Below are 18,275 nucleotides of genomic sequence, written 5' to 3'. Positions count from 1 at the left end.
TGTCTGCGGCAGCCTGTTCTATGTCGTTAGAGTCTGCGGCGGGCTGCTCTATGTCGTTAGAGAGAGCCGTGATGGCGACAGGAGGATCCACAGGTAACATCAGGAGCATTGGGACGGCATCGTCATCAGGGGCGTCTTTGAAACAAAAATAAAGAAAACGTCAAAGTGATCTCGATCCAGTGCAGCTCGTGGAGGAGCTACATTTCCACTGGTGACAGAGATGGCAGACACTACTAGTATCTTAAATTTTCGACAATAGCTACATCCGGAGAGCTGAGTTTGCGTTACACAGCCTACTGGGTATGTAAACAAACTTGTCGTGTATCAAGCACAAGGAAGAACAATTCACGCACCGTGTTCCCGTGGTTTACTGGATATGTATTCTGCTTACACAGCCTACTGGGAATGTAAGTTATTGTAACACAACCACGACTGTCATGTATCAAGCACAAGGAAGAACATGTCACGCACCGTGTTCCCGCCAGTACTTGTCACAGTCCGGCCCCTGCGCATGCGCTTGTCCTGCAGGTACGGCCGTCTCGCTGTATATGGTTCCCCGCTCGGGGTGCGCGCAGTAGCACAGGCCGGCCGTGACGTCACACTGACGCGGCTTGAAGGTCCCGTCATCGGCACAGTGCAGGGGAAACGGGTCTGTCCCGGCTTTCTGTCGGGCCGCACAGCTCAGGATTTTTTCTGCAGGGCACAGAAGGGGGAAAAATCATCGACTGGGAAAACTCTTCCGCGGAGCTGACAAGATTCATCTCCAAGCAGATCCTACGGTGGCGTAATAAACTATCAAAGCCGACCAAGAAGGGTAGTTTGCCAATGCAAAGTGAGACCATTGGCCTATGGTGGGTTCGATACTAAATATTACGCCACCGTGGATCTGGTTGGAGATTAGACAAGAGAACACATCTATTCATATTCCGTTGATAATTGGTCTCCTAAAACGTACGATTTCGCTCTAACGTTACTAATCCTAGTCAGAAAGGTGACACATTTTATTTGTATGTTAAAGTGTATGAAACTATAATGGCAGCTTTATAATGAAAAAAACAACGTTGTTAAAGTATATGTAGAGCTCAGGTTATTAATCCCAATGCCGATTTGAGAACTGTTTATAAAGCTCTCACGGGTCACAAGGCAATGTTTTGCTACCGTGACTTTCCCGGTCGCGAACTTGACATTCGATCCGAGTCCAATATCATTGATTTCTTCTCATGTTTCGTACACTAATATTGAATGGAATGTTCGAATATTACATTAACATATCTCTCTTACCTTAGTTATAGTAGAACATGTACAACTTCCAAATGGCGGCTTGTCTCTGTCTTTTCACCATTACATAATTAGCAGTGGATAAGTTATTAGCCGTCTTTTAATTAAGTACAAATTTACTTATTCTTGCAGGGAGATGATGATTTAAAAAAAATAAACTACTTGCAATGCTTTTTCATTCTTGGTATGTCCGGAAATTAATTTGTTTTAAAACAAACTACAAAATTTGAATAAAACCTCTGGCTCCGATAGAAAACTCCTCGTAATTGTGTTTTGTTTTGTTACTTTTCGCAAAAACGTTTGACTACGCAAAGAGACCGAAATGGAGTGCAACACCTGATACAAACGTAAACCACGGATCACAAGCAAATTATCTGGATAATGATGGGAAATATATAAAAGGTGGAAGCAAAACTACAACGTAGATATCAGTAATGCCTGTTATATGAAAAGTAGAAGTATCCAAAAATCTGTGCTGTTGTCTTACCTTCAGGCGGGATGTAGATACCCAGCACCAGCGGAACAGTTAGAAATGCAAACACAAACAAAACGTTTACAAATAAAACCTTCATCCTGGCTCACTGTTTATCAAAACACACTCTACGCGGTAAAACACGACCCAGCGAGTCACAGCAACTAAATCCTGGTCAGCTCTAGGATGTGACGGTTGTTGGGCGCACCAGGGTCCTCCAGCCCACTCTGACGTCACGGGTGGGCGATCCCCGTGCTAAAACACTTCAGTATAAAGCTAAAGCTAAAGTTGCCATACATCACATTGTGATGCATAGGTCCGGCACCCATCTCTATATCGGACAGTGAACGGAGGAAAATCTGAAAGCATGCTTTCATTTTCAAAGTTCATACATGGACTACGAAGTAATATGATATCTTTGCACTTGATTTCCTGTGCTGATTTTTTTGCCATGCTTCGACGTAACACAAATATACATTGGCCACTTGTTCCTAGTGATTGTTTTCTTCTTTCTTTTTTAAATTTCTGTTGTCATTTCATAGCGTATGGTGTTACATTTATGGTTTTCCTGAAATTCTACCAAGACATTAAAAGTACTCGGACAGTATTCCCAGGTTTAGGCAAACACACATCGCACACAGACATCGGAATAGAACATACCCCTCTGCCATGAAGAGGCTTTCATTTTCCAAGTTCATACACGGACCACGCAGTAGTATGATATCTTTGCAGTTGATTTCCTGTGTTGATTTTTTTGCCATGCTATTTTATGTTCGATGTAACACAAATATACAAAAGTCACTTGTTTCTAATTGTCTTGTTTTCTTTTTTAATTTTCTGTTGTCATATTATTCCATTGTGTATTCAACAGCGTATGGTGTTTACTGTTATATTTATCGTTTTCCTGAATTTCGAAATTCTACCAAGACAAAACGACTTGCCAGACATTATAAGTACTCGGACAGTATTCCCAGGTTTAGGCAAACACACAGCACACAGAGACATCGGAATAGAGCTTCCCTCTCTGACCATGCTACAGTTTTGAGCACCTCTCCATCACCAAGTACTCGGCAGGTGCCACTTGTTACTGTAGCCGCCTTTGGAAACAATGACGGAGAACTAGCCGTACTTGTAGTTTACGATAACTCTGCTAGGTGTCTCTTTTTGAGGCGTCATGCCACCAGCTCCAACATAGGAACAGCTACTCTCCAAGCAGAGGTTGAGTCGCGTAGATATTTTTCCGACTACTGCTATATCTGCGCGACTCAACCTCTGCTTGGAGAGTAAGGAACAGCAGCATGCAGCGAGCTTTTATACCTGAAGTTATGTTATAAACGTATAGCCTTTGCCAAGTAGGTTCAGTTTTAGGGGCCATCTGTATGTGTGTGTACAATGTGTATGTGAGTGTGCATGTTTGAGTATTAATGTACATGTGTGTGCGTTTTGTCAGTATAGCACTAAAAGCTGTGTATGGGTCCTTATGGCAAATTGTAGCTGGGTAAGGGTCAGGGAAACAAAGGTCAAGTTCGATAATGGGACCCTAGTGGCTTTCTAAGGTAGCAGAACTTCCAGTTTGATTTCTCCTTGTTAATCTATCTACAAGTACATGTATGTAGGAGTCTGAGTGCTACTAGTACATGTATGTAGGAGCCTGAGTGCTGACTAGTACATGTATGTAGGAGTCTGAGTGCTACTAGTACATGTATGTAGGAGCCTGAGTGCTGACTAGTACATGTATGTAGGAGTCTGAGTGCTACTAGTACATGTATGTAGGAGCCTGAGTGCTACTAGTACATGTATGTAGGAGCCTGAGTGCTGACTAGTACATGTATGTAGGAGTCTGAGTGCTACTAGTACATGTATGTAGGAGCCTGAGTGCTACTAGTACATGTATGTAGGAGTCTGAGTGCTACTAGTACATGTATGTAGGAGTCTGAGTGCTACTAGTACATGTATGTAGGAGCCTGAGTGCTACTAGTACATGTATGTAGGAGCCTGAGTGCTGACTAGTACATGTATGTAGGAGTCTGAGTGCTACTAGTACATGTATGTAGGAGTCTGAGTGCTACTAGTACATGTATGTAGGAGTCTGAGTGCTACTAGTACATGTATGTAGGAGCCTGAGTGCTACTAGTACATGTATGTAGGAGCCTGAGTGCTACTAGTACATGTATGTAGGAGTCTGAGTGCTACTAGTACATGTATGTAGGAGTCTGAGTGCTACTAGTACATGTATGTAGGAGTCTGAGTGCTACTAGTACATGTATGTAGGAGCCTGAGTGCTGACCGGCTTTATGTTGACAGGCTCAGGGAACCAGGAGCTTCAGAAACTTGACAACTGTATCTTTCTGCATCTGCTTGGAGATTAACAAAAGTCTGTTTTGGACTTTTTATAACTTAAAGAATATGCAGAAATCCAAGGTTTTACCCGTAATTACACAGCTCTACGCCAACATGTTACACACCTCAACTGTACAAGTAAATTCACAAAATGCAAGAGACAAGCAGAACATCTGATGACAATGTCAATGTCCGACGACACTTTATTTCTGACACACATAACATATAACTACATATTCCTGCCTGTGTACAATGGGGAAACTTCACACGGTAACACCAGACTTCAGCAGATGTTCTATTTCCCATCATGTTGACATCCTGTCAATGTGACACGCCCGTCTGGATAATCCCACTGATGTGCCCTGCCGAAGCGCCCTGTCAAAGCGCCCTGCCGAAGCGCCCTGCCGAAGCGCCCCAGCTGTGGTGACCCGGGTTAGAAGTTGATCATCGATGCCTTATTTCTGCCGATGCCCTTTTTCCAGTCCTCCTTCATTTTGCGCTGAAACGAAAAAAGACGCAGGTCAGAAGTGGACATGTTACTGCTTTTATCAAATGTCACCAATTAAGACTTAGAGTACAAGTAAGTTAGCCTGGGTGCCAGTCTTTTCAGCTTTAGTACACAGTCTCTGTCACTCCTGGGAGCTTAAACTTAAAAAGAATTTTTGTAGATCTTTCTAAAGGCTAGATTTAAGAACCTTAGTTACCCTGTCAGTGTAGAACACCCACGTGAGAACCTTACCCTGTCGGTGTAGAACACCCACGTTAAGAAGCTTACTGTCGGTGTAGAACACCCACGTTAAGAACCTTACCCTCTCGGTGTAGAACACCCATGTAAGATAAGAAGCTTACCCTGTCGGTGTAGAACACCCACGTTAAGAACCTTACCCTGTCAGTGTAGAACACCCACGTTAAGAACCTTACCATGTCAGTGTAGAACACCCACGTTAAGAACCTTAATTCCTGACGTAGTACCAACGTTGTAACGCTGGGTCTTCCTACAGAACAACAACAACAAACAAACATGGACATTAGTGTCTGAGCTCGGTATCAATCAAATATAACAAGTACACAAACTTCTGGACACTTGAAATCGCCCATCACGAGAGACAATAGCTCCGTACCCAAACTACAGTACCAACAGAATTTGACTTGTTTTACTTTCCTGTTGGGGTATCTAAAATTTTTCTTCACCTAATTGTCATATCAATTTAGAGTATTGGGATAAGAATCTGTTCTACAACAGATGTGTCACTGACGAAAGGTAGTGGATGCTGCATATTACGTCTGACCGTTTCCAAATCTACACGGTACCTTCAGTAAACACTGTAACTTGATACTATCTTGCATATGTATCTTATATTACCTGGATGTTGACGTATACAACATAAACATAATTTAGTACATGTTGAGTACTGTATTGTTAAACTGAAACATGGAGCTGGAATATCAACTAAAACAATGATTTAACTTTTTAAGTCTCAGCGTGTTTCTTGTAGTGGCAAGTGTACACTCCTACACTGTAGTACACACGTTTGCACCATGACAACAAATGGCTAACCAACCACGTTTCCCAATAGAACATCAGTGTCATACACGGAGACAGCCATGTACTGTTGCTAATATATACATGATGTAATTTTTGTACAAGTCTGTTTGCCCTTGGCTGGCTCTCCAGCAAAAATTCAGTTGTAAATTCAAAACTTTGATTTTTTTTAATGCTGATTTTCGAATGTTTGACATCTACTTACGAAGTTGCCGACGGCGTACGGGTCCCGAAGTTTCTGCTGCATGGCGGCCCGGAGTTTCCCCTTGATAGCCTGGCGCTCGGCCGCGGCTCGCATCTCCTCCGGAGAGACTTCGGGGAAGATTCGCCAAGGGTCCATCGCCGGACCTTTTCCTGATGCCGCCATCTTGTCACTCCGCTCCAAGGGCGCGCGGGGCATCATGGGAGCACCTGGACTAATAACAATATCAAGTAAGAAAAATTATCAGAGATGTACACAAAATGATATTTACCACATTTTTTAATAGATTTCGGTTATAAAATGACTAGTACTGAAACAAAATTCGTTTGGTTGAGAAATAGCGATATGAATTTTGTTTACCCGTGACGTCACGGCCAACATGGCTGACGAAGGAGGGTACCCGCGAATCCAAAATGTGAGTATGAATTAATTTGCTCCGGTATCTTCCAATTTCTAAGGTTGAAACTGGTTTTCACGCTGTAATACTTTCTGAATTCCGCTGCACTGTACTCACTAAGGATTGTTGTAGCTTACTGCTGTAGTAATCTGTTTTTCTGTCCATTTTGATGTGGTCTTTGAACTGTCAAAATCACGCTTCGGATTTCTACATCTGGCGCTGCCTGGATCTTATATCATTAGCTAATCCGGACTGGATTAAAACCGCTCAGACGTGTCGATATTTCAGTACAGGGTCTGCTGTCTAACTTTGAAGGGATCGGGTGGGAATTATGGCTGAAAACTCAGTAAAACGGGTCCACGTGGACTGGTATAATGATTTCCACCTCTTGGTGAAATCGGCATGCATGAATTTTAGCAAATATTTATTCACCAACGCCGCCTGATTCTGGTAAATTAACTTTCACACATGGGTGGGTTATTTATGCAGAGTGCTTTTGATCATATCAGCCTATCACACATTTCACCGCCAAACCTAATTATCCCCGGGTGTCAAATAACAACAGATTTGTTGCTGTCCGTTTGTGGGAGCTCAAGCGAGTCGACAACATGATTTTTTTTTAATAGTAGAAATTGCGTTCATTTTAAAGTCTGATCAACCTCCTTGGTCTGATCTGTCGTTAGCGTGGAGAGATCTAACTAGCTTCGTGTTTATGGTGCTTGAAAACACAGTTCTGATGTTTTATATGCGCTAAATATCAACAACACGACACAGTTGTGTTGACCCTGATAATAATGCAAATGTGCCGAGTCCTGCCTGTAAGTTTGCTTATCTCGACTAAATATCAGTAACCACAGGTACAGAATGTAGAGCGGTATGAAGAAGGTATTAAATGAAATATTCTATGTTTTGGTTTGTGTAGAAAATAGAAGGACCTGGGATTTTTTTTTTTAAATCATAGTTTCCCAATGCTAAAATCCCAGACTAGATGAGTCTTACAAAAGGGAAATAATTAGTCACATCAAGAAGATTCTGTTTTCCAGATCTTATGCAACATGCTTATATATATCTATAATACTATATCTCAGCATATAAAACAACATGCTTATGAATATCTACATCTCAGCATAAACCATGGCACCAGTAATATACATGTTTTTCCAACACTAACATTTTTATGAACACTGAACACTGTTGTACATGATGATATGGATGCCTTAAAGTTGCAAAGCAGGAATTTTGACACCCAAATAGAGGCTAGAGCTAAGCAATATAGAAACAAACAGAATTCATGCTAAATGATCTTATCTTTGCCATGTTGATGAGAAGTGTTATCAAAGATGTTTTAGTGTTGGCTGTATGAGCATGTATCTTGGATTGGAAATGTTGATCCAATACTGATTATGTTATGTAATGTGGAGTGTAAGAAGTAAGAAATAGTATAGTTAGTAGAGTTAGTATCCCTGCCTGAAATCACCACATACAAACTCTGGCTATTAATATTGAATCTTTCAGTACATTAATATATGGCACAGAATTGCCTGTTGAAAGTAGATACCAGTTGTCTCATTCATTGTGCTGTGATTCTAGAACTAGTAGACTAGTAGGTTGTTTCAAACTCATTTTATCAGAGATCATGACAGGGATTTTTATTTGCTTGTTCAGAAATTGTTTGGAATGTGAGTAGTTTTAACTTAAGGAAAATCCTGGCCTGTTACGGGTATATATGGCCTCTGTGAAAAGACTTGATGGGTGTAACAATGGGGATCACCGCACAGGGGCTGAGGGGTCGCGCCACTTTGACCTGCTTTTCATGAGGGGTCGGGTGGGGTCGCGTGTGTGACTGCTGGGTCATATGGGGTCGCGTGTGCTGCTTGTGGCCTGCATACAAATCTAAAGCAAAGGGCAAAGTTGCGGGGACACGAGGCCATATGCCCACTTCTTAGTTTGACTTTAGTCCCAGATCATGACTTCTGCCCAGTTCAGTGTACATCACTACATGTGTTCTCAGACCATTACCCAAGCCTAGTGGCACCACCAACTGGACCAAACCAGTAAAGCCTCGCCAAATATCTGAAACTTTGGAAGGTCACCAATCATCTCCTGATCTGTACATGGAAACTTTAATTATATAGTTAATGCCCAGCTGACACAGTAAATAGCCATCTGGTGTATCTTTAACCAGTACTGGTACATACATACATACAGTATACAGTACTGGTATACCAAAGAAGTTCGGATAAATCATTAAATGTCACATTGTGTGTGTCCACATATTTAGAAAATCTGAAATAATAAATGTTTGCATATCAATTCTTATGTAGGGTAAAAAACCTGCTCTTATACCTGCTTCTCTCAGTGTCACTGACGAAAGATAAATCGGATGCTACATCATAACTATTACATGTACCTGAAATGTCTGACCATTCCCAAAAGCCAAATCATATTCAGCTGTTTGACTGTATTTTGGCATAACATATTTGTCATGTGTAAAACTTCATTCAGACACTTGATTTGTGCTTCTAACGTTCTGGCATACATGGATGCTGGCGTGTAGGTCCACAGATTCAGAAGGTAGCGGTAGTCTCCATGTAACCGTCTCAAACCAGTCTGTTATAGACTCTCCATACACCCACTCCTGAAAAGCAGCAAAGAGACAAATTTCTTGGAATGAATAAAATCTACAGAAATGTTTAGAAAAGATGTTTATTCATTTCTCACCTATGTTTTCCTGTATTTCCCTCTCTATTGAATAGAAACAGCAGAGGTCAGGTCAGGTCAGGTCATGGTGTTTGAGGTGTGGAAAGGTCAGCTGTCGGTGACCTTTGTCACGTGTGGTTTGTGTGGGTCCTGACACCAGTATTTACGGGGGGGGGGGTAGTGTTTGGATCCTTGTATTTGTGTTCTGTCACTTCTGTGTTTGATTCTGGCAAGGAGGTTGGTGAGGTCAGGACTCCGAATTCAGTCTCAGAAATAAGTGAAAAATGTTGGATCAGAAAGCAGCTTAGAATCGGGATCACACTTTATTAATGGGAGAGATAACATCTATTATCATAATACCGGCACGTTTACGACGATTTCTCTAGCCATACTGATTTGACAAATTGCCAACGCATCATTTTCTCCAGTTACATGTTGCTGTTATAGGTTACCCTTGCCACTTCTTCTGTGTAACTTTTCTGCCACTCTTGTCCTGCTAAAAGCGTAATATCGTAATTGTAACACGCCGCGGAATTACACGGGGAACGGGCGCGTGGTTGGGAGGGGGTACAAAATACCGGCCGGAAGAAACACGGCACAATTAACTGTCGCTATGTACCTTTATACATCCTCCATGTTCCTTCCTTTTATGTTAGTAAATGCATAAAACATAAACCTGCATGAGCATATAAAATGTCATGAGAAAACGGACGTATACTGTCAAGAATGTTCATTTAACTTCTGTCCGTCACAACCGCTGTGACGCAACACTTTACTGCTAGCGTAGATATAAAAATGGCGGGAAAATGGCTGCGTACGTTCAATTTTGCCCATTCAGTCGTAGATCCGGGCTATTATGCAACGGTTCTTCACACTTTTACACGAGTTGTAGGTCACCAACAGAAATTCAAGATTTTTGTTGAATCATGTTCGTCTTGTGCCGTGAGACCATGTGATTATTATCTACAAATCTGGCAATGAATGTGACAGTGTGTTCGTCCCACGACGAGCTCGCCTGTCCCGAAAAAGATACTGAAAACTTTTGGCCTTGTCGTCTTCGAATGCATTGTAATCGATGCTTTGTAAAAGATATATTGGACACCTAGATGTCTGAAGTGTGCATACCTCAGAAATAACTATTGTTGCATGTGTAGATTATTTTTTATCGGCCGGTATAAGTCTTACGGCCGGTATTATGCCAATGCATGTTACGTCTAACTGAGATTTTATTAGAATTCTATTTGACAGAAAAGCTTTGAAAGGATATCTTTATACAGCTTGTAGTTTGTGTAGTGAAAGTGAAAGTTTATAAAGCTTGTTTGTGTAGTGAAATGGAAAGTTTATACAGTTTGTTGTTTGTGTAGTGAAAGTGAAAGTTTATACAGCTTGTTTGTGTTGTGAAATGGAAAGTTACAGAATAATGCATGAGGAAAGCTGTGTAGCCCCAAATTTGCCTTGTGGGTGCCATAAACCAGGACTGATTACCCCACTAATGTCTCAATACACATGGAGGGACGAACCATTGTGTGCAGGGGGGATGAGGGATGAACCATTGTGTGCAGGGGTGATGAGGGGCAAACCATTGTGTGCAGGGGGGATGAGGGACAAACCATTGTGTGCAGGGGAGATGAGGGACAAACCATTGTGTGCAGGGGAGATGAGGGACAAACCATTGTGTGCAGGGGTGGTGGGGGATGAACCATTGTGTGCAGGGTTGAGATAAGGGACGAACCATTGTGTGCAGGGGCACAGGGGAGACAGCAGTTAGCATTGTCCAACCTCACCGTAATATATAAAGAGATACGTTATTAGGTAGATCTCATAGTCACATTTTTTAAAGCCTTTTTTTTCATGTTCGTGACTGCACCCATACAATCAGCCTACGGCCATGAATTTAAAATGAAGTATAAATCACCACTTTTTTTCCCTAAGGCTTTCCACACTGTGGAATCTTCATGTAGCTATTAATCTTTCAAATTGCCTTTAATTGGGACAAATTTCATTGCTTGTTTAACTGCACATGTACATGTACATGTGCACCTCCCTGGCCGGGATACCTTGTAGCTTTTTTCCTGTGGAGCCTGTTAGAGGCTACTATTTTTGGTGGCCTTTGGAGTCTGTTAGAGGCTACTATTTTCCTATGGAGCCTGTTAGAGGCTACTATTTTCCTATGGAGGCTGTTAGAGGCTACTATTTTCCTGTGGAGCCTGTTAGAGGCTACTATTTTCCTGTGGAGCCTGTTAGAGGCTACTATTTTCCTATGGAGCCTGTTAGAGGCTAGTATTTTCCTATGGAGGCTGTTAGAGACTACTATTTTCCTGTGGAGCCTGTTAGAGACTACTATTTTCATATGGAGCCTGTTAGAGACTACTATTTTCCTATGGAGGCTGTTAGAGGCTACTATTTTCCTGTGGAGCCTGTTAGAGGCTACTATTTTCCTGTGGAGCCTGTTAGAGGCTACTATTTTCCTGTGGAGCCTGTTAGAGGCTACTATTTTCCTGTGGAGCCTGTTAGAGGCTACTATTGTCCTGTGGAGCCTGTTAGAGGCTACTATTTTCTGTGGAGCCTGTTAGAGGCTACTATTTTCCTATGGAGCCTGTTAGAGGCTACTATTTTCCTATGGAGCCTGTTAGAGGCTACTATTTCCTGTGGAGCCTGTTAGAGGCTACTATTTTGGGGGCCTGTTAGAGACTACTATTTTCCTGTGGAGCCTGTTAGAGGCTACTATTTTCCTGTGGAGCCTGTTAGAGGCTACTATTTCCTGTGGAGCCTGTTAGAGGCTACTATTTTCCTATTGAGCCTGTTAGAGGCTACTATTTTCCTGTTGAGCCTGTTAGAGGCTACTATTTTCCTGTGGAGCCTGGCAGAGGAGACTATTTTCTGGCAGCCTCTGGAGCCTGTTAAAGGCTATGATGCAGCCTCCCAACCCTTGGGGTAAAGTCTCTTCAGACTAGTATTACAGATACAGACAGTACCGCCCTGCTGGTCGGAACTCTTCTGGGTATTCCTGATGTTTAAACATGCATACAAGATTTCTCTAAGGACTTCTGAGTTCTGTCCGATGATTATTTAGCTATGTAAAAGAAAGTTTAACATTTCATTTCATTTATGTGACCTGTGATCTGATGTTGTGGAAATAAAATACACTTTTGTGGATTGCTCATTTTGTGGATTGCTCATTCTCAGTCAAAAAATTGGGCAAGTCTAGTTTTGATCCAGAAATGTAGACTTTGTGTTGCAGATAGAAAGAGTCTTTACTTTACTGTACTTAACAGACTGGAGCTCTTCCTGTCATGAGTAGTTGTGAGTTTTCACACCTCCTTACTCAGTGATAAAGTTCCAGTCCCTAATCACCTTGCACATCCGCTGGCCTCCTCAAATTGTCTTTCAGAGCTTACAGCGTTTGTCTGGGCATTTTACTGTTCTCTCTCAAATGTATCGAATGGATCTTTGCCATGTGCCGAGGTGGCAGAATTGGAGCTGTTGGAAATTAATCATGTGCAAATCTTCACACCTACGCCTGAGCCATCATAAACCACCACCTTGCAAGACTGGTTTGTAAAAGAAACTCCTGTCCAGAGAGGAAAGCTGCAGCCACAGAACTGAGCCAAACTTCACCACACAAGAATACACATGTACTGTACCAAACTTCACCACACAGGAATACACATGTACTGTACTAAACTTCACCACACAAGAATACACATGAAGATGAAGCTGTTTCCAGAAGGACCTGTCCTCCCCAGCGGTGTATTTGTTCCGGCTGTTGTCTCTTTGATGTGCCCAATTTGTCCCCAGCCAAACAGGACCATCAAACTGTCTAGACTGGCCCACACGCCAGCATTGTCCACTCTCTCCGGTCGTCACGGCAACAGGCATGGTTAGGGATGTGGTTTATGGCCTGTGCCTTTGGTGGTCCTGTGACAGGAACCTGGGATCACACTTGCACAGGAGGACACTGGACACTGTACCAGGAACCTGGCTCTCACTTGCACAGGAGGACACTGGACACTGTACCAGGAACCTGGGATCACACTTGCACAGGAGGACACCGTACAGGATACTGTACCAGGAACCTGGCTTTCCCTCACACTTGCACACTGACAGAGGAGAGCTCTGGACACTGGGTGTTTCTGTAGCACACAGATCAGAGCTAGTGCACTGGACACTGCTTGTCTGTCTTGTATCAGAAGACTGTGCTTGGCCATCACCACACAGAGCTGCAGTAGTCTACAGGGCACCAAGTTTTGCAGGACGCACACATCGAGTATTCTGCAGCACACCTTGCTCAGAGCCAGGGAACTGGACACCGAGTATTTCTGCCTGGTAACCGTCCGAGTCCTTGTTCCAGCGTGGCGGCCGACATTGCTGATTACGTTTCTTCGTGGGTCTTAACTCAAGGTCTGTTTCCTCTTCTTGACTATCACCTCCTCTATAATGCAAGACTATTTTTACAGTATTTAATGTATTGCATGTTTTTCCTAGCCTCCTGAGCTATCCCCTCTCGTCAGGCGTTTCCTGTTGCCAAACTGTATCAGTTTTGCAACGTTTGAATCCTTGTTGGCAGCTTGGAGGCTAGTATGCTGCTAGAAAAAAAGCCAGGCTTGTTGACTTGTAGAGCCTTCAAAGAAAGCCAGGTTTTTCCTTGGAGCATTCATATTGTAACTAAGTGTCTCATCCATATTTTCTCTTACATGTAGTATGATGTACCGTGCAGCTTGGGTACATGTGATCATGAGACTTGTGTAGACTATTACGAGTCACGAAGAAGAAGAAGGCTAGTGTACAATGTTGTGCCATCCTCTGTAGTTTTTCTGGGCTCCCACACTCTCTTGTTTGTTGGAGGGAGAGTGTTGGACTTTGGAGCCATAGAAACTATTTTACATCCACACAAGTACTAACTATGATGACACTTGCCACTAATGTTACAAGCCCAGACTCATTTTGTACTGTTGATTGCAAGTTGCAAGAATACATGTAGATTGGAACTCTAGTGCAGTTCTGGAGTAATCATTAAAGCAAAGTCAAATTGCAATGTTTTTTCAAAAATAATTGAAAATTGTTTTTGTACAGTGCTTTCTGCAATCTGGGATGTGGGCACTGGGATGTGGGTACAAGAAAACATTTTACTGCTTGAGGTATCGTTACACCAAAAAGATTGTTTATATTTCATAGTTCTAATTTTTATTGTGTTTTTGTGTTCATGCACATGACAAGGTAAGACTTCATCTTCTAGTTGTAGTCTTCATTCTTTAGACTTCTTTCTTCTTGAGGTAGCCACCTACACTTAGTGAAGATTTTTTTGCCAAAAGACTGAAAACTGTGTTTTTTTCCTGGAAGGGCCCTTTCCTTTTTGATAAGTGTGGTGTTTTCTGCTGGATTCCAGGCTACTCTTTTGCCTTGTCCCCTGTTTGCTGACTTGTTACATGTTAGCCCAGCTGAGGGAATTATGAAAGACAAGACTTTTCCTATGCACCAGGAAGTAATGCTGAAGAAACTTGGAAGTTTTCCTGCTTGTACAACTCCTGCATCCCTGATCTGGTTTGTGTGTGGAGATCAGGGGGCAGAAGTAGAAACAGTTGTGCAGCCGGCTGTTCTGTGGACAGAGAACTGCAAACCCTGGAACTCAGGAGTGCTCACAGTCAGGCAGGGATGGTGGGGTTATCCTGACATGTTGGGTAGAGTAGTACAACTGTAGGTACATGTAGTCTGATAAAACTCAGTTTGGTAACGTTAGATCTAGAGTGAATGTCATCTGTAACTGTAAACCCAAACCCTTTAATTGCAGCACTTAGTACTAGTCTAAGGTATTATGTGGTTGGTACAATTTTACTATTTTTAGATATCTGCTGTGATGTAAGTCAGCACAGTCTCCTTGTTGCCTCCAAGGAAATTGGAGGACTGGTGAGATTATTTTTGGTCTGTCTGTGGTTTTTGGTATGTGTGAGTTGCAGAAGTTAAGAGCAGGATGGACACCTGATATTTTTGTAGATGAGCAGGTGTTGGGAAGATGAAGGTCAAGATCGATGTTTGTTCTCCTGGTGTGTGACCTTGGTACTGCAGCAGAACTTTCAACTTTGTTTCTTTTGTGCTCGCTTTAAATGTGAGTTTTAATGGAACTGAGGGAAATGAACATTTGTGAACCGGCACTAGTACAACTGTTCAGTTTAAAGATGTGATGATTTTTCTATGTTTTACATTCAACTGATTTGTGTGTTTCAGGGATTTATTCAGCAATGCTGAATGTGAACTGGGACTGTTGGCCTGACCCTGACCCATACGAGTTCACCATGAGCGGAACAGACACACCCACAATAGGTAGGTACGACCCACGCACACATCAACGATACTCGGTATGTGTGACCCATACACACACACACAATAGGTACGACCCACGAACACACCCACAATATGTAGGTACGACCCATGCACACACCCATAGGTACATGTATGTACTACAGACACACTAATGATAGGTAGGTTAGACCCAAACCCATGACAGGTAGGTACGACCCATGCAGACACCCACTATTGGTAGGTATGACCCATGCACACAAAATCTTCTGCGAAATTGTCTTCTCATAAATTATTCATGAGCCTTTTCCCCAACTGTATTCAAGTAATCTAACTGTTTACTAACAAATGTTTATACACATGTAATGTTTTCACTAGACTGCCTCATACATTTTCATGCTAGCCATCTTCAGACGTAAAGATGCGCCGCGTACGACACTGCGATCCAATTTGCACACAGCAACAAAAGGTGTTGTAGAACCCTGTCGTATACTGTTATCGTATCTGGCAGTTTTCCTCATGTACAGCAGGCGGGCCTATGAGTCGGTCTGACCACAGACCTGTGTGTGTGTCCTGATAAATCTGTCAGTAATAGCATGCCTACATACCTGGTCACAGTGTGGTCACAGCGTGGTCACAGCGTGGTCACAGTGTGGTCACAGCGAGGGCCCTCAGGACCCTCCTGATAGTCAGGCCCCGGCACTGGTCAGCTTCCGGACTGACCACGGCGAATGTCGGAAGCATCGCTGACAGATTGGCCACCCACCTAGTGTAAGGTTCAGGACCTGTTCCAGTTTAGCCTGCAGAGGTGCCACTTACAGTTACACATGTCCTATACTTCCTGTTGGGGCTTAGATCTGAGGAAATCATGGTACCGGTCAATTGGGTTGTAATGTGTAACACACATGTACAAGACCCAACAAGATAGGCATACAGAACAATTGGGTTATAATGTGTAACATACATCTACAAAGGTACAAGACCCAACAAGATAGGCATGCAGATCAATTGGGTTGTAATTTGTAACATACATGTACAAGACCCAACAGATAGGCATACAGAACAAGTAGCCTCCACCAGGCCTTCCTATGGGGATCCTGGCCAGGGCTGTCTCCAGCTTTTGTGTCCCACATTGTTGATGTTTGTTGTGGACACACAAAAATGCACACAATGTCATGTCAAGACAATCAGAATTTTGAAGGAAATGGAGTTAATCTTTTTCTATCACATCCCAACCTGAAAAAAACCTGTTCCAAGACAGAGGGAATCGGGTCCTGGAGACAGTCCTGTCTTAAGTGTGCAGATATCAGAGTCAATTGGGTTGTAGTTTGTAACTTACAAGATGCAATAAGATTAAAACAAATGCATGCAAAACAAACCATAATTATGTTCCTAAACACAGTACCATAGCGCTTTGCTTTTAGTTTTTACACAACTTTCTGGGCTTCGTTCAGCAGCTTTTCTCACTGTTGTATCTCTCCTCTTGTGTGGCTTGCGAAGGACTGTCACTCTCGTAACCATTTGTACACACACGGGATATCGCAGTTATAAACACGTGGGGAGATCGGGTAAGTAGCACAGATGTCACTCTCAAGTCAGTCCTGTGGTTATTGTGAACAAGTTGAAGTACCTCTGTCTGCATGTTTGGATAATTATTGTACAGTAGAAGCTGTTAAATTGCACACCCCATTTGTACTTGTATTTTTTGCAAATATCCCGGTGGTGCAACAATGCTAAGTTATCCAACTGGACCGCACGGGTTTAGATTTTGGAATTTACAAAAAGGTACCTTAATCTGCAATGAACTGGCTTCTACTGTATCAAGAAGACTTGTGTTCATGACAGATTTTACATGTTTCCTGTGATTCCTGTCTGCATGGCACACGTACAAGTTTTGTGGTGTTCCGTGTTGTGCTTCTTGTGCAGGCTCCGAGATGGGGCGACACAAAGGACGACAGTGCGCCTGGTGTTTGTTTGTTTATTTGTTTGTTGTGTTTAAGGCTCCGAGATGGGGCGCCACAAAGCCCGACAGTGCGCCTGCTGTTTGTTTATTTGTTTGTTTGTGTTCTAGGCTCCGAGATGGGGCGACACAAAGCCCGACAGTGCGCCTGCTGTTTGTTTATTTGTTTGTTTGTGTTCTAGGCTCCGAGATGGGGCGACACAAAGCCCGACAGTGCGCCTGGTGTTTGTTTGTTTATTTGTTTGTCTGTGTTTTAGGCTCTGAGATGGGGCGACACAAAGCCCGACAGTGTGCCTGGTGTTTGTTTGTTTATTTGTTTGTTTGTGTTGTAGGCTCCGAGATGGGGCGACACAAAGCCCGACAGTGTGCCTGGTGTTTGTTTGTTTGTTTATTTGTTTGTTGTGTTTTAGGCTCCGAGATGGGGCGGCACAAAGCCCGACAGTGCGCCTGGTGTTTGTTTGTTTATTTGTTTGTTTCTGTTTCAGGCTCCGAGATGGGGCGACACAAAGCCCGACAGTGCGCCTGGTGTTTGTTTGTTTGTTTATTTGTTTGTTTGTGTTTTAGGCTCCGAGATGGGGCGACACAAAGCCCGACAGTGTGCCTGGTGTTTGTTTGTTTGTTTATTTGTTTGTTTGTGTTTTAGGCTCCGAGATGGGGCGACACAAAGCCCGACAGTGTGCCTGGTGTTTGTTTGTTTGTTTATTTGTTTGTTTGTGTTTTAGGCTCCGAGATGGGGCGACACAAAGCCCGACAGTGTGCCTGGTGTTTGTTTGTTTGTTTATTTGTTTGTTTGTGTTGTAGGCTCCGAGATGGGGCGGCACAAGGCCCGACAGTGCGCCTGGTGTTTGTTTGTTTGTTTATTTGTTTGTTTGTTTGTGTTTTAGGCTCTGAGATGGGGCGGCACAAGGCCCGACAGTGTGCCTGGTGTTTGTTTGTTTATTTGTTTGTTGTGTTTTAGGCTCCGAGATGGGGCGACACAAAGCCCGACAGTGTGCCTGGTGTTTGTTTGTTTATTTGTTTGTTGTGTTGTAGGCTCCGAGATGGGGCGCCACAAAGCCCGACAGTGCGCCTGGTGTTTGTTTGTTTATT

General features: G+C 43.0%; 2 protein-coding genes and 2 long non-coding RNA genes across 7 annotated transcripts in view; 1 reads left to right on the top strand and 3 right to left on the bottom strand.

Annotated features, from left to right (window-relative positions):
- LOC118407821 overlaps positions 1-1,850 on the bottom strand; it is a 6,198-nt gene extending 4,348 nt beyond the window's left edge. Inside the window, exons 1-3 of the mRNA XM_035808353.1 lie at positions 1,766-1,850; positions 472-693; positions 14-135 (exon numbers count right to left, since the gene is read on the bottom strand). Of these exons, the coding sequence (XP_035664246.1) occupies positions 14-135; positions 472-693; positions 1,766-1,850 (429 nt within the window). The remainder of the gene's footprint in view (positions 1-13; positions 136-471; positions 694-1,765) is intronic.
- A 2,412-nt stretch (positions 1,851-4,262) lies between these two features.
- Positions 4,263-4,998, bottom strand: LOC118407833. 2 transcript variants are annotated; one of them, XR_004830206.1, is made up of 2 exons: positions 4,940-4,998; positions 4,263-4,589 (listed from the first exon to the last, which is right to left on the bottom strand). It is a non-coding gene; the product is annotated as an uncharacterized LOC118407833 (long non-coding RNA). The 2 variants fall into 2 exon arrangements; XR_004830205.1 differs by lacking the exon at positions 4,940-4,998 and adding an exon at positions 4,830-4,905.
- A 35-nt stretch (positions 4,999-5,033) lies between these two features.
- On the bottom strand, positions 5,034-6,046 carry LOC118407836 (NADH dehydrogenase [ubiquinone] 1 beta subcomplex subunit 4-like). The gene is made up of 2 exons (XM_035808375.1): positions 5,839-6,046; positions 5,034-5,085 (listed from the first exon to the last, which is right to left on the bottom strand). Exons 1-2 carry the CDS (start codon positions 6,034-6,036, stop codon positions 5,044-5,046), a joined length of 240 nt encoding a protein of 79 aa, XP_035664268.1. The 5' UTR covers positions 6,037-6,046; the 3' UTR covers positions 5,034-5,043.
- A 125-nt stretch (positions 6,047-6,171) lies between these two features.
- LOC118407837 lies at positions 6,172-17,340 on the top strand. 3 transcript variants are annotated; one of them, XR_004830207.1, is made up of 3 exons: positions 6,172-6,250; positions 15,155-15,250; positions 17,298-17,340. It is a non-coding gene; the product is annotated as an uncharacterized LOC118407837 (long non-coding RNA). The 3 variants fall into 3 exon arrangements; XR_004830208.1 differs by lacking the exon at positions 17,298-17,340 and adding an exon at positions 17,227-17,266; XR_004830209.1 differs by lacking the exon at positions 17,298-17,340 and adding an exon at positions 17,153-17,183.
- Positions 17,341-18,275: the final 935 nt, after the last annotated feature.

Source organism: Branchiostoma floridae, unplaced genomic scaffold, assembly GCF_000003815.2.
Source record: "Branchiostoma floridae strain S238N-H82 unplaced genomic scaffold, Bfl_VNyyK Sc7u5tJ_1489, whole genome shotgun sequence".
NCBI lineage: Eukaryota > Metazoa > Chordata > Leptocardii > Amphioxiformes > Branchiostomatidae > Branchiostoma > Branchiostoma floridae.
Note: the sequence above shows the minus strand (reverse complement) of the source record. Positions and strands in the feature narration are given on the sequence as shown.